At 40.3% G+C, this 16725-nt stretch overlaps 1 protein-coding gene across 1 annotated transcript in view; it reads left to right on the forward strand.

Annotated features, from left to right (window-relative positions):
• dntt (DNA nucleotidylexotransferase) overlaps nt 1-16725 on the forward strand; it is a 200448-nt gene that overhangs the window by 72222 nt on the left and 111501 nt on the right. The window contains exon 7 of the mRNA XM_031906788.1: nt 7521-7653. Coding sequence (XP_031762648.1) covers nt 7521-7653 — 133 coding nt within the window. The remainder of the gene's footprint in view (nt 1-7520; nt 7654-16725) is intronic.

The raw sequence follows: 16725 nt of genomic DNA on the forward strand, positions 1-16725 counted from the left end.
GTCATTTCTGTCATTTCAGCTCCTGCAAAATCAACACATTTACATTATTATATGTGGGATAAAGCTACAAAAAAGTACGCTCACCCCAGAAAGTCATATATTTTTGGAAAGTACACATTCCCCCGAATCTAAAATGGGTACCCATGTCTTTCTACTCCAAAGTACCAAGCCGCACAGCTTTTCTAAAGTTAGCAATTTTGATGACATTTCCAAAAATCCCCTCAAAGCTTCCACTTTGAAGCATCTTATCTCCCACATAGCATTAGGTACCAAGATAAAACACCCTGAATTTGAACACCAGGGGTCCACTGAACAGTTTGATGCCCAATATGTATAGGTTTACCCAAGTATGTGGCATGTAGGGGCCCGAATGTGAACATACCCCCATATATACTGTCATTTCTGTCATTTCAGCTCCTGCAAAATCAACACATTTACATCATTATATGTGAGATAAAGCTACAAAAAAGTACGCTCACCCCAGAAAGCCATATATTTTTGGAAAGTACACATTCCCCCGAATCTAAAATGGGTACCCATGTCTTTCTACTCCAAAGTACCAAGCCGCACAGCTTTTCTAAAGTTAGCAATTTTGATGACATTTCCAAAAATCCCCTCAAAGCTTCCATTTTGAAGCATCTTATCTCCCACATAGCATTAGGTACCAAGATAAAACACCCTGAATTTGAACGCCAGGGGTCCACTGAACAGTTTGATGCCCAATATGTATAGGTTTACCTAAGTATGTGGCATGTAGGGGCCCCAATGTGAACATACCCCCATATATACTGTCATTTCTGTCATTTCAGCTCCTGCAAAATCAACACATTTACATCATTATATGTGGGATAAAGCTACAAAAGAGTACGCTCACCCCAGAAAGTCATATATTTTTGGAAAGTACACATTCCCCCGAATCTAAAATGGGTACCCATGTCTTTCTACTCCAAAGTACCAAGCCGCACAGCTTTTCTAAAGTTAGCAATTTTGATGACATTTCCAAAAATCCCCTCAAAGCTTCCACTTTGCAGCATCTTATCTCCCACATAGCATTAGGTACCAAGATAAAACACCCTGAATTTGAACACCAGGGGTCCACTGAACAGTTTGATGCCCAATATGTATAGGTTTACCCAAGTATGTGGCATGTAGGGGCCCGAATGTGAACATACCCCCATATATACTGTCATTTCTGTCATTTCAGCTCCTGCAAAATCAACACATTTACATCATTATATGTGAGATAAAGCTACAAAAAAGTACGCTCACCCCAGAAAGCCATATATTTTTGGAAAGTACACATTCCCCTGAATCTAAAATGGGTACCCATGTCTTTCTACTCCAAAGTACCAAGCCGCACAGCTTTTCTAAAGTTAGCAATTTTGATGACATTTCCAAAAATCCCCTCAAAGCTTCCATTTTGAAGCATCTTATCTCCCACATAGCATTAGGTACCAAGATAAAACACCCTGAATTTGAACGCCAGGGGTCCACTGAACAGTTTGATGCCCAATATGTATAGGTTTACCTAAGTATGTGGCATGTAGGGGCCCCAATGTGAACATACCCCCATATATACTGTCATTTCTGTCATTTCAGCTCATGCAAAATCAACACATTTACATCATTATATGTGGGATAAAGCTACAAAAAAGTACGCTCACCCCAGAAAGTCATATATTTTTGGAAAGTACACATTCCCCCGAATCTAAAATGGGTACCCATGTCTTTCTACTCCAAAGTACCAAGCCGCACAGCTTTTCTAAAGTTAGCAATTTTGATGACATTTCCAAAAATCCCCTCAAAGCTTCCACTTTGCAGCATCTTATCTCCCACATAGTGTTAGGTACCAAGATAAAACACCCTAAATTTGAACGCCAGGGGTCCACTGAACAGTTTGATGCCCAATATGTATAGGTTTACCTAAGTATGTGGCATGTAGGGGCCCCAATGGGAACATACCCCCATATGATCTATCATTTCAGCTCCTGCAAAATCAACACATTTACATCCTTTATGTGGGATAATGCTACAAAAAAAGTACATTCACCCCAGAAAGCCATATATTTTTGGAAAATACACATCCCCCCGAATCTATAATGGGTAAATATTTCTTATTGCTACAAAGTACCAAGCTGTAAAGCTTTCCTAAGTTTGCAGATTTATATGACATTTTCGAAAATCGCATAAAAATGTTGCAATTTGCCGCATTTATCTCTCACAATTTCTTGATAAAGATCAGATAAAGACAAATCACCCCAAAAAGGAACACCGGAGGTCTACTGAACAGTTTGATGCCCAATATGCATAGATATACCAAAGTCTGCGGTATGTACTGAACCCAAAATGAAAATAGCGCATAAGGATTTCTCGCCTGCCAGCTCAGCTTTTGCACACAGAGCCCCCTGTCAGTGTATTATGTGCCAAAACTTCCCCTAACCATACAGTGACCCCCACAAAACCATATATTTTTGGAAAGTACACATTCTGACAAATCCAACAAGGGTAAAGAGTCCTTTCTACACCAAAGTACCAATCTGCAGAGCTTTCCTAAAGTTATTGGTTTTTATGACATTTCAGAAAATCGCCTAAAAATGTTGCAATTTGTCGCATTTATCTCACACAATTTCTTGCGTACAAAGGCAAGTCACCCCAAATAGGAACACCAGAGGCCTACTGAACAGTTTGATGCCCAATATGCATAGATATACCAAAGTCTGCAGTATGTACTGAACCCTAAATGAAAATAGCGCATAAGGATTTCTCGCCTGCCAGCTCAGCTTTTGCACACAGAGCCCCCTGTCAGTGTATTATGTGCCAAAACTTCCCCTAACTATACAGAGACCCCCACAAAACCATATATTTTTGGAAAGTGCACATTCTGACAAATCCAACAAAGGTAAAGAGTCCTTTCTACACCAAAGTACCAAGCCGCAAAGCTTTCCTAAAGTTATCGGTTTTTATGACATTTCAGAAAATCGCCTAAAAATGTTGCAATTTGCCGCATTTATCTCACACAATTTCTTGCGTACAAAGGCAAGTCACCCCAAATAGGAACACCAGAGGCCTACTGAACAGTTTGATGCCCAATATGCATAGATATACCAAAGTCTGCGGTATGTACTGAACCCTAAATGAAAATAGCGCATAAGGATTTCTCGCCTGCCAGCTCAGCTTTTGCACACAGAGCCCCCTGTCAGTGTATTATGTGCCAAAACTTCCCGTAACTATACAGATCCCCCACAAAACCATATATTTTTGGAAAGTACACATTCTGACAAATCCAACAAGGGTAAAGAGTCCTTTCTACACCAAAGTACCAATCTGCAGAGCTTTCCTAAAGTTATTGGTTTTTATGACATTTCAGAAAATTGCCTAAAAATGTTGCAATTTGTCACATTTATCTCACACAATTTCTTGCGTACAAAGGCAAATCACCCCCAATAGGAACACCAGAGGCCTACTGAACAGTTTGATGCCCAATATGCATAGATATACCAAAGTCTGCGGTATGTACTGAACCCAAAATGAAAATAGCGCATAAGGATTTCTCGCCTGCCAGCTCAGCTTTTGCACACAGAGCCCCCTGTCAGTGTATTATGTGCCAAAACTTCCCCTAACTATACAGATCCCCCACAAAACCATATATTTTTGGAAAGTACACATTCTGACAAATCCAACAAGGGTAAAGAGTCCTTTCTACACCAAAGTACCAATCTGCAGAGCTTTCCTAAAGTTATTGGTTTTTATGACATTTCAGAAAATTGCCTAAAAATGTTGCAATTTGTCGTATTTATCTCACACAATTTCTTGCGTACAAAGGCAAGTCACCCCAAATAGGAACACCAGAGGCCTACTGAACAGTTTGATGCCCAATATGCATAGATATACCAAAGTCTGCAGTATGTACTGAACCCTAAATGAAAATAGCGCATAAGGATTTCTCGCCTGCCAGCTCAGCTTTTGCACACAGAGCCCCCTGTTAGTGTATTATGTGCCAAAACTTCCCCTAACTATACAGAGACCCCCACAAAACCATATATTTTTGGAAAGTACACATTCTGACAAATCCAACAAGGGTAAAGAGTCCTTTCTACACCAAAGTACCAAGCCGCAAAGCTTTCCTAAAGTTATCGGTTTTTATGACATTTCAGAAAATCGCCTAAAAATGTTGCAATTTGCCGCATTTATCTCACACAATTTCTTGCGTACAAAGGCAAGTCACCCCAAATAGGAACACCAGAGGCCTACTGAACAGTTTGATGCCCAATATGCATAGATATACCAAAGTCTGCGGTATGTACTGAACCCTAAATGAAAATAGCGCATAAGGATTTCTCGCCTGCCAGCTCAGCTTTTGCACACAGAGCCCCGTCAGTGTATTATGTGCAGTAACCCCCCCCTAACTATACAGTGACCCCCAGAAAACCATATATTTTTGGAAAGTACACATTCTGATGAATTCAAAATAGGTAAAGTTATTTTTGTACACCAAAGTTACACCTGGCAAAGCTACGCTAAAAACAGATCAGGAACACTTATATAGGGATAAAATGTGATAAAACCACAAAAATTGTGCAAATCAGTGAAACAACAAAATAAGTTACATGACAGTGTAATTAGTGGCCAGAATATCTGATCCAATAGTTACGCTGTCAAAATAAACAGTTTTTAGGTAAAAGAAAATAAAAACAAAGTGGTAATATGAAAAAAAAAAAAAAAAAAAGCAAAACAAAAAAAAACCAAAGTGTTTGTGTATACATGTGTGTACATGTGTAAAAGTTGTGTGATAGTGTGTAAGTGTGTATATGAGTGTAAATAAGTGTATAAAAGTGTGAAAAATGAAAAAAAAATAAATAAATAAATAAAATAAAAAAATGCTAAAATGTGTGCTGTAAGTGTGTGTAAATGTATGTAAGTGTGTATAAATGTATGTAAATGTGTGTATAAGTGTGTAAAAGTGTGTAAATGCAATAAAAAAAAAAAGTCCTTACCTGTTCCTGAAGACCGATCGCCTCCTTCGTCATTTGGGCCGGCGCTGGGGGAGAGGGAGGAAGCAGGAAGCAGCAGATGCGATGCGATCGCATCTGCTGCTTCCTGGAGGGTCCTGCGAGCGATCGGTTCGCAGGACCCTGATGACAGCCCCCCTGGCACATTGCCCAGGGGGGCTGTCATTGTTAGAAGCCCTCTGCAGCGGCGGCACATGCCGCCGCTGCAGAGGGCAGCGCTTAAACGCCAACGACGTATGAGACACGTCGTTGGCGTTTAAGCCCTTTTACTGCCAGCACGTATGCCATACGTGCTTGGCAGTAAAAGAGTTAAGGGTCATTCAGAGAATCCTTGCCATTATCAAGGCTATCTGTTCTGTTGTGATTGCGTGTTCTAGTCTAATGTCTGATCCTGGGGCTTCACCTGCAACTTTAATTGACAACTAATTAATATGGCTTGACTGGGTAAAACACTCTGTTCTAAATTGAGACACACAAAAATGATATATTCATGGATGTCCTGTTAAATCTAAATGGCTAAAGAAACAGAAACTGGGAAGTAGCACATGTATGCAGCTATGATTCAACACTGAAAGGAGCAGGTTAACTACACAAGAACCAACATTCTTTCCCAGAATTCCAGTGTACAAAAACATGAGCTGGAAAATGAAGGGGCAATAAATAAAATATCGAATCAGCCCTATAAGGTTATGCAGATGAAACATTTTAATGATATACAGGTATGGGACCTGTTATACAGAATGCTCAGGATCTGGAATTTTCAAGATAAGGGATCTTTCCGTAATTTGGATCTTCATAACTTAAGTCTGGTAAAAATCATTTCAATATTGAATATACCCAATAGGATTGTTTTGCCTCCAATAAGGATTAATTGTATCTTAGTTGGGATCAAGTACAGGTACTGTTTTATTATTACTGAGAAAAGGGAATCATTTAACCATTAAATAAACCCAATAGGGCTGTTCTGCCCCCAATAAGGGGTAATTATATTTTAGTTGGGATCAAGTACAGGTACTGTTTTATTATTACAGAGAAAAGGGAATCATTTAACCATTAAATAAACCCAATAGGGCTGTTCTGCCCCAATAAGGGGTAATTATATCTTAGTTGGGATCAAGTACAGGTACTGTTTTATTATTACAGAGAAAAGGGAATCATTTAACCATTAAATAAACCCAATAGGGCTGTTCTGCCCCAATAAGGGGTAATTATATCTTAGTTGGGATCAAGTACAGGTACTGTTTTATTATTACAGAGAAAAGGGAATCATTTAACCATTAAATAAACCCAATAGGGCTGTTCTGCCCCAATAAGGGGTAATTATATCTTAGTTGGGATCAAGTACAGGTACTGTTTTATTATTACAGAGAAAAGGGAATCATTTAACCATTAAATAAACCCAATAGGGCTGTTCTGCCCCCAATAAGGGGTAATTATATCTTAGTTGGGATCAAGTACAGGTACTGTTTTATTATTACAGAGAAAAGGGAATCATTTAACCATTAAATAAACCCAATAGGGCTGTTCTGCCCCCAATAAGGGGTAATTATATCTTAGTTGGGATCAAGTACAGGTACTGTTTTATTATTACAGAGAAAATTGAATCATTTAACCATTAAATAAACCCAATAGGGCTGTTCTGCCCCCAATAAGGGGTAATTATATCTTAGTTGGGATCAAGTACAAGTACTGTTTTATTATTACAGAGAAAAGGGAATCATTTAACCATTAAATAAACCCAATAGGGCTGTTCTGCCCCCAATAAGGGGTAATTATTTCTTAGTTGGGATCAAGTACAAGTTACTGTTTTATTATTACAGGGAAAAAGGAAAAAATTTTAAAAAATTAGAATGATTTGCTTATAATGGAGTCTATGGGAGATGGCCTTTCCATAATTCAGAACTTTCTGGATAATGGGTTTCCGGATAAGGGATCACATACCTGTATTACAGAAAGTTCAAGCTACATTTAAATTGTAAAGACTCACTCATCTGTATTATTATTATTAACATTTATTTATAAAGCGCCAACATATTCCACAGCGCTGTACAATAAGTGGGTTTATACATTGGACATACAGAGTAACATATAAAGCAACCAATAACCGGTACAAGAGGTGAAGAGAGCCCTGCCCAAAAGAGCTTACAATCTACAAAATAAATGGCTAAAATAAAGGAAACACATAGCCCTTGTATTAGCCCTTGAAGATGATCCCCTATGAGCTGTTCCACACAAGCAGAACCACCGGACGCTTGTGTTTAGGGATTTTAGATGCAAGAAACCAAATTGGCTGCAATTGGATATAAACAGCAAGTATACGGGAGGCTGAAGAGGAAGCAGCATATAATATAAGGTGGTTCAGACATTTATGGATATGTGTTGATTTCCATTACTATCGTGTAAATGTTGATGGTTTCAGATGCTTTGAAACGGCTAATGCTGCCACAGCAATGGCGCCCCCTGTCTCTTCGAGGCTAACTAAAAGAATTTACATTTTATATTGACTTACAGGGTTTCTTTATTATGAGGATATCACAAGCAGTGTGTCCTGGGCAGAAGCAGAGACTACTGACCAACTTATAAAGAGCATTGTCTGGAAATTTGTACCTGATGCTGTTGTGACATTAACTGGGGGCTTCAGAAGGTAAGATACATTGGGCCTCCGAATGTTTTCAAGGAGAAATTCAAATACAATTTAAGGACTAATTTAGAAAGATTGATCTGAGAATCCAAGTTCCAGACATTCACTACAGGTGGCCAACTGAAAAAGACCTTGCCATCCTGATCCTTTAGACTGGCCACATTTAGAACAGTTTACAAGCGCCAATATTAATGCCTTCTTACCCATTTTCTTGTGATTAGCCGGTGTGTAAAGTTTGTTTAAGTGCAATGATTCTAATGGGTCTGGTTGGCAAGGTATTTGTTGCCGATTTGTCTGCCATGGGGCAGGTGATTTTCTGACAAATTAATATGTATGGCGCTGCCCTTGGTATTTGGGGCAACCCATTGACTTAATGTGATCATTTTGATATGGATCAATATATTAATCCCAGACCAACCAATATAACCACTGGTCTGGAATACTGAAAACCGTTTAAAGGATATGTAAACCCTACATTTTCCTACCATGTATATAAGTTGGGCATATCTTACCCAGCAGCCATTTTCCCTCCCACACATTGTCAGTGAAATTTACACTTGCAGACAGCACTTGTGCACTGTAAAGTTCATCCAATGCAGAATGCAGGCTTACACAGGCAGAACTTACTGACTTAATGGTTAAGTTAAGCTCAGGAGAGACAATTAGGAGAAAGCAGCAGAATGCAGAGCTAGAGTAGAGTTTCTATGGAAACCAGCAGTGTCATCTCTTCATTGGCTGCTAGACTGGAGGGCATTAAAAGAACTGAGCATGCTTAGTTAGCCAAGGACCAACGTAAATTCCTAGGGGGGGGAGGGTAAGTGGGTTAGAGGAGGGGAAGGAATCCTAAGTGATTAAGGGGATGCAGCAGCCTTACTATTGTAGAGACCCATAGGGTTTAGCTCCCCTATGGCTTTAAACCCTACCTCTTCACTTATTCTACTGTTACTAGGCAGAGTCCTATGTATCTAGTTTGCACTATACTTTATATCCCATTGTTTTAGTCTGGTTGACCACTCCCATTGCAGACTGATATAATGTCAAGCAAGGAGGAGTGGCTTTCTCGTTGGCTGCCTTTCTGTTACCTAAGAACAGCTCCACTGAGCCTGGGTGCAGAAACAGGCCCCAGTACAGCCAAGCCATTACCCCAGAGATTAATACCTACTCTGGAGAAGTCCGGGACAGGGCCCCATGAACGAGGTTTAGAAATAGAATAGCAGTTCTAGTTATAGCACCCTCTAGGAGGAGTGAGCTAATTAAGATCTAGATAGCAAGGGCAGCTCAGGCCCCAACTAGAAGACAGCTGGAAGTATTTCTTCCATCCGGCAATGTTGCCTTAACTCAGGGACTAGTGACAGGATACAGGTTAGTATAAACCCTGATCTTTTGCCCAGCCGTAGGACCTGAGGACTGAAATAACTATCCAGACTGCTTCCAAAGTAGTGCTCAGCTGACAGGTGCTTTCCCCTGCCCAGTCACCAAAAGAGGTGGGATAAACCGGTGGCATCCTCCTTTGTTATCCTTAGTGGGTTCTGCTATCATTGCATTTCGTTTGTGTAAGTATTTATTATCCCTGTACCATTCCATCGTGTCATCTACAGAACCTCTCGGGCATCCATAATTATATGCACCTACAGTACACAGCCTGTAGTGAGTTGTAGTTCAACCACATCCTCCGCTCCATCCAGGTCTCTTCCACCTAAGCGAAGACCCATTCCTTAGAAATAGAGTCCCAATGTACCCCATGCTCTATCCATAGTCGTGGTTTGTCTACTTATAGCCAAAAAGGGGTTGCACTATTAACCTTTGAACAACAGGAGTGGCAGTTTTTTTTCCTGCTAAAAATTAAAGACACCCGTCTGGGTCACTCGGGAGGAAATTCAAAAGAGACTTGAACATGTAAAGGTAAACAAAGGTCCAGGGCCGGATGGGATTCATCCCAGGGTATTAAATGAGCTGAGCGCTGTGATTGCCAAACTTCTTCACTTAATTTTTCAGGATTCATTGAGGTCTGGCATGGTGCCGAGAGACTGGCGGATTGCTAATGTGGTGCAATTATTTAAAAAGGGATCCCGTTCTCAGCCTGAAAACTATAGGCCTGTTAGTCTGACATCCGTAGTAGGAAAACTTTTGGAAGGGGTAATAAGGGATAGGGTACTTGAATACATTGCAGTTCACAATACTATTAGTTTGTGCCAGCATGGTTTTATGCGTAACAGATCTTGCCAGACTAATTTAGTCGCCTTTTATGAGGAGGTGAGTAGGAACCTTGATGCTGGAATGGCAGTTGATGTCATCTACTTGGACTTTGCTAAAGCGTTTGATACAGTACCTCACAGAAGGTTAATGATCAAATTAAGGAATATTGGCCTAGAACATAATGTTTGTAATTGGATAGAGAACTGGCTGAAGGATAGAGTACAAAGAGTGGTTGTAAATGGAACATTTTCTAATTGGGCCAGTGTGGTTAGTGGAGTACCGCAGGGGTCAGTCCTTGGTCCTTTGCTTTTTAACTTGTTTATTAATGACCTGGAGGTGGGCATAGACAGTACTGTTTCTATTTTTGCTGATGACACTAAATTGTGCAAAACTATAAGTTCCATGCAGGATGCTGCCGCTTTGCAGAGCGATTTGACAAAATTAGATAACTGGGCAGCAAACTGGAAAATGAGGTTCAATGTTGATAAGTGCAAAGTTATGCACTTTGGTAGAAATAATATAAACGCAAACTATCTACTGAATGGTAGTGTGTTGGGGGTTTCCTTAATGGAGAAGGATCTAGGGGTTTTTGTAGATAACAAGTTGTCTAATGCCAGGCAGTGTCATTCTGTGGCTACTAAAGCAAATAAAGTGCTGTCTTGTATAAAAAAGGGCATTGACTCAAGGGATGAGAACATCATTTTGCCCCTTTATAGGTCCCTGGTAAGGCCTCACCTTGAGTATGCAGTGCAGTTTTGGGCTCCAGTCCTTAAGAGGGATATTAATGAGCTGGAGAGAGTGCAGAGACGTGCAACTAAACTGGTAAAGGGGATGGAAGATTTAAACTATGAGGTGAGACTGTCAAGGTTGAGGTTGTTTTCTCTGGAAAAGAGGCGCTTGCGAGGGGACATGATTACTCTGTACAAGTACATTAGAGGGGATTATAGGCAGATGGGGGATGTTCTTTTTTCCCATAAAAACAATCAACGCACCAGAGGCCGCCCCTTTAGATTAGAGGAACGGAGCTTCCATTTGAAGCAGCGTAGGGGGTTTTTCACGGTGAGGGCAGTGAGGTTGGGGAATGCCCTTCCTAGTGATGTGGTAATGGCAGATTCTGTTAATGCCTTTAAGAGGGGCCTGGATGAGTTCTTGAACAATCAGAATATCCAAGGCTATTGTGATACTAATATCTACAGTTAGTACTAGTGGTTGTATTTATAGTTTATGTATGTGAGTGTATAGATTGGTAGGTGTGGGTTGGGTGTGCTGGGTTTACTTGGATGGGTTGAACTTGATGGACACTGGTCTTTTTTCAACCCTATGTAACTATGTAACTATGTAACCCGTGTTTATTTGTATGCGTTAATTTCAGTGGAAGCGCATAAAATAAAACAAAACAAGAATATAGTAAAGATCAATAGGATATTGGCAACGTGCTCCTCTTCCTTAATAAGCGTGTCATAAATGAGTTTCCTGTTTTCTATCTCCGTTTAATCTATACAGGGAGGCACCTGTATAAATATTGATCTTTGTGGGCACACTTTATTCATTTGCTCCTGAGGAAGTGTGCAGAGAGCACGTGAAACGCGTTGAGCTACTTGAGACATTTCTACTATTTATTGCTTTTACATTACTACTATACTGTAAGCAGCCTGCATTGCGCAGGGTTTTATATTCAAATGAAACGTTTTTACACTATATTTGCCTCCTCTTTTACCCTATATACATTGAGGATTTTGACCCCCCCTTCAATCAATTGCCCTGCTGGGTTTGACCTACATGCTCCTTTATAGGGTGGTCTGGTGCGCATTTATTACACATTATATATTACATATACTGAGTCGAGGTAACACATTCTAACTGGTATATTGCTAAGCATGTGCAGTGTTTAGTTAATTCATTATCCTATTGATCTGCACTATATTCTTGTTTTGTTTTATTTTATGCGCTTCCACTGAAATTAACGCATACACTTTTCGAGGCTCATCTAAAGGGGAGCAGCATGTGATTTCGGTCTTCACTACATTGAATATTCAATATAAACACGGAGTGTGTTTTTTCACTCTTAAATAACAGCCGTGTTTATTTAATTATATTTTTATATTGTATTGACATTTATTAAAGAAACACCTGCACTATATATATCATTATTGAATTTATTTGCAATTTACTCTACCTAACAACAATATTTTTTCTGGCTACAAACATAAAGCTTGTGCTGTGAGTCGCTGACAGATTTCATCTTCTCTAAATGTCATACAAGTAGAATGCCCAAGTGCAAAGCAGCATGGTTGAGTGGTTTGCAACCAGAATACAACATTAGATAAAGGAAACACACTAATAAGCTATTAATATTTCATTCCTCACAAGGACATAATCAAACATACTGAAGAAGAATTGAACAGCCACAACAGTTCTGTACACGTTAATAGCAATTACTGCTCAAACCACACAAATAGAACAAAACCAATTGCAACTCACTGTATAGAGCAAGTTCAGTTTAAGGTGAATGTCCCCTTTAAAACACTAAGGGGGGGAAATGAAAGTCAGTAACAGAAAAATCCTTTTAGATGTGAAAATGAATGCCTCTATGCAAACAAATTTGCCTTTGTGCGAATTTAATATGGGCAATGTGAACGCACAAACTGTTTGGCGAAGAATTTTTCTTCTTATTTGTTTGCATTTTCTTCCGTTTACGACTTTTATTACATTCCCCTATACAAATATTAAAAATAATTTAGAAATATGTGAGTTATGCTCAATTAAGCAGTAAATTACAGACACATTTTTCCTTTGTTCTGTTTAAAAGATCACTTTTAAAAAAAAGTGACTTTCACAATAGTGACTTAATCAATGTAGAACTTTACTTAATTAGCCTCTCTCCTTGCTGAGACACTTACAGGTATTTATTACATCTGAAATTGCATTTGGGAAAGTTCAACATTAGCGTTACAACGAGTCTCAGTTATATTGCTTGTTCCTGATTATAATGGCCTATAAGGAATAATGCAAAGTGAAAACCTGGTCAATCTTGGCAGCCCTGGCCAGACCTCACCTTGTAGAAACAGAAAGCTCTCACACACCCTTGCCTGCCCAAATGAAGATAAGCCCAGTGCTCTGTGAGAGAGGGATCAGCACCTTCTATCCAGTAAGAGTAAAAGAATCCCCACAGGCACACATTTTCAGCAGGGTATCCCCTTGCAATTTTTAACGCGGAAGTGCTGACTAAGGGGTGTTGCCCTGCTGAAAAATGCTCATGTGTGCCTGTGGGGATTCTTTTACTATTATTGGATAGAGCAGTGATCCCAGACCAGTGGCTCGGGGCAACATGTTGCTCCCCAACCCCTTGGATGTTGCTCTCAGTGCCCCCAAACCAGGTAGTTATTTTTGAATTTTTTGGTTTTGGTTGAATAAAAACTATGTGTACTGCCAAACAGAACCTCCTGTAGGCTGCCAGTTCACACAGTCCACAGCCAATATTTGGCACCCCATGAACTTTTTTTTTAATGCTTGTGTTGCTCCCCAGCTCTTTTTACAATTGAATGTGGCTCACGAGTATAAAAGGTTGGGGATACCTGGGATAGAGGGTGCTGATCCCTCTTTCACAGAGCACTGGGCTTATCTTCATTTGGGCAGGCAAGGGTGTGTGAGAGCTTTTACTATTGTTCAAATCACACCTTCTTGCATAAACAGGGGAAAAAGAACAGTCCATAAAAAGAAAGTGGAAACAGAGGTCTAAATAATGGTATAAAATGTCATTGGCCAGTGGCCACGTTTTCTCATTTACAGACGAAATACTATTCCTAGTAAGTGCCTATAGACAGAAATATTAGCAGTCTTTTGTATTTGTAGATGCAGACCTTGCAAGGGCATCTATTGATGCAAGGGAACCGTGGGGTTCCTCCACCATGAACCTGCCAGCAATTCCAAGTTTCCCACAGAAGGCTGCATTAACAAGAGCTTACAAACATATTTCCAACAACCACAAATGCTTGGCAATTGTGGTCATTCTGATGCATCGGCAGGGTCAGACTGGGGGTGCAGGGCCCACCGGGGCTCCCGCCCCAGGGGCCCTGCAGGTGCCCCAGCCAGCCCTGTCCCCTACCCCCCCCAGGGGCCCCCCTAACCCCCCCCCGCAGGGCCCCCACCTGACGTCCTCCCCGAGCGCGTATAAATTGAACAAGTCAGGGGAGGAACAGTCAGTAGGGGGATAGCCGGCAAAGGTCAGACTGGGCCGCCGGGGCCCACTAGGGCCGGGGCCTACCGGGATTTTTCCTGGTGTCCCGGTGGCCCAGTCCGACCCTGTGCATCGGCCCCCATAGCGGTAGTTGTGCAGCTTCCCCCACGCTCACAGAACATTACACTGTGTGTTAAAATATGGCAATTTGGAGATTTCACTTTACACACTGCACTTGTGTTCATAAATAACCATTTCTATCTTTGCTTTTCTACTTAATACAGTGATCCCCAACCAGTGGCTCGTGAGCAACATGTTGCTCCCCATCCCCTTGGATGTTGCTCCCAGTGGCCTCAAAGCATATTCTTATTGTTGAATTTTTGGCTTGGAGGCAAGTTTTGGTTGCATATAAACCCAATATAATGCCAAACAGAGCCTTCTGTAGGCTGCCAGTCCACATGGGGCCTATTAAATAGCAAATTATTGCTCTCATTGGCACCACCAGGAACCTTTTTTATGCTTGTGTTGCTCTCCAACCCATTTTCCATTTGAATGTGGCTCACAGGTATAAAAGGTTGGGGATCCCTGACTTAATAGAAACACTTTTGCTGTTGGCTTCATGCTATGGGGCCCATTTACTAAACAATTTTGAGATATATTCATATTTTTTCTAAATTATTGAACATTTCGGAATGTATGCAAAAATTTCGCTAAAATTCCACAAGTTTTTCACGGTTTCGATAAATTACCACAGAAAAACCTTATTTTGCACAAAGAATACGAACATTTCAGAATCGTAAACGGTTTGGTTACACTTTCATCAGGACTATATTTTTGCCAGGTTTGATCTGTTGAGTGCCATTGAGTCATATGGAAGGCTTCCAAAGCCAGAAAGGTTTTCATGCTGTTTACATGCTGACATTTTAGAACTACAGAAATGATCGTGGTTACTTCAAAATTATACCATATCGCATTTCAAGCAGTGTCGGACTGAGACGGCAGGGGCCCACCATAAAACCCTGGGCCATGGGCCCACTCTCAGACCTTTAATTCCTCCTCTCCTCCCTCAAACTCTTTATTCTCCTAGTCTATTTTCTCTAAATACTATAATCTATTCTTCCATCTATCAAGCTCCCATGTTCCCATACAGAAATAGAGAATGACCATGAAAAAGGCTAAATAGTTAGAAGCGAGAGGGCCCACTGACACCTGGGCCCAACAGGAGTTTTCCTGATATCCTGGTGGGCCAGTCCGACACTGGTTTCAAGGCCAGAAAAAAACGCATTTTAGTAAAATGTGTTGTGAAATGTGAAACTGTAAATAAAAAGAAAATCTTGATTAAGAATGGAGCCTTCCATACATTGAATTTTACATATGTGTTAATATTATAGTTAATAGTAATAATAATAAATGAGAAACAGAAAGTCTATTATAATCTATTGTAATGACAGATAAAAGAGCAACAATTTAGGACCTTCAAGTCATTATTGGCTACAGAACTTCCCATGGGTCTCACAAACATCAGTCCAGTTCCTCAGGGCAATGCTTTCTCCATATATTTCGTTGGACAGACTTCCATGCATTTATCCTGCTCATGACGGTATCCTCTTTCCTTCTCACAACAGCTACTCTTTTGATTTAGTAAACACCTAGTTGTGCTATGGGAATGGTTACGGAGCGGGAGCTCACAGAGCTAGAAGCTGGTTTCACGGTATTGCTGCACATATGAATATAGTAATTATTTCTATGGCTTCCCGGGGGTTCCTGCTGAGCGGAGTCCCTACTGCTTGTTTCATGTGCGCAGCAAGGTACCAGCAATGCTTGAATGGAAATTTCTTAGGTTGGGAAATGTGGGCAATAAATAAATTCAGAGACATATTCTCTACCTTTATAACAAGCCCAAGAACACTGGATTAATAGACCATTATAAGTGGAGGCCTTTAAATCTCAATTGTTGTGTTTTAACTGTAATGTAAGAATGCCTTAAGGACAATGCTTTGTACTTTGTATACAAGGACAACTGTATATATTAAGCTGCCACTTTGTAACAAAAACCGCACACACACACTGGTGATTCATTTGCATCTACTGTACTTCTGGCTCACTTTGTGTTATAAAGGCTTATTTAATCTAATTCTAGTAAAGCATGACATGCAGTTGAAGTATGACAATAAAATCCCTAGACCTTATATTAGCTATTTCCCCAGTAGCATTCGGCTTTTTAATGTTCCAGAATTATGTATCTTTCATGTGCTGATTGAGTGTAAATGTATTTTTTTTATCTTATCAATGTTTGTGTCTAATTAAATGTCAATATGATAATCAGGGAGGGAGAAGCAGCATGGGAGGAACAACACCCTGTCTGATTGTCTTTGATGAAGTGTTGGTCTTTAAATATGAGACAGCATGTCTAAGCGTTTTGTCTGCATGAATGCCTATCCCGTGTATAGATTAACTGCATGCATATGTATGTATGGGACACCCTTTGTGTGGCTGGAGGAGATAGGAGGGCTCCTTTACGATAGGGAGTGGAAAGATCTAAAATGAACACAAATATAAGCTTCTTAATATCTCACAGAACTGCCAGTGTTCAGGTTTAACAACAGTCCTGTGAAGGTGTTATTTCCATGATACACATAGTAGGTTGCACAAACATAACCAACTGATTTCCATTCAGTGAGTCACATACTAATGCTCTTACT

This window comes from Xenopus tropicalis, chromosome 7 (assembly GCF_000004195.4).
Source record: "Xenopus tropicalis strain Nigerian chromosome 7, UCB_Xtro_10.0, whole genome shotgun sequence".
In the NCBI taxonomy this organism is placed as follows: Eukaryota; Metazoa; Chordata; class Amphibia; order Anura; family Pipidae; genus Xenopus; species Xenopus tropicalis.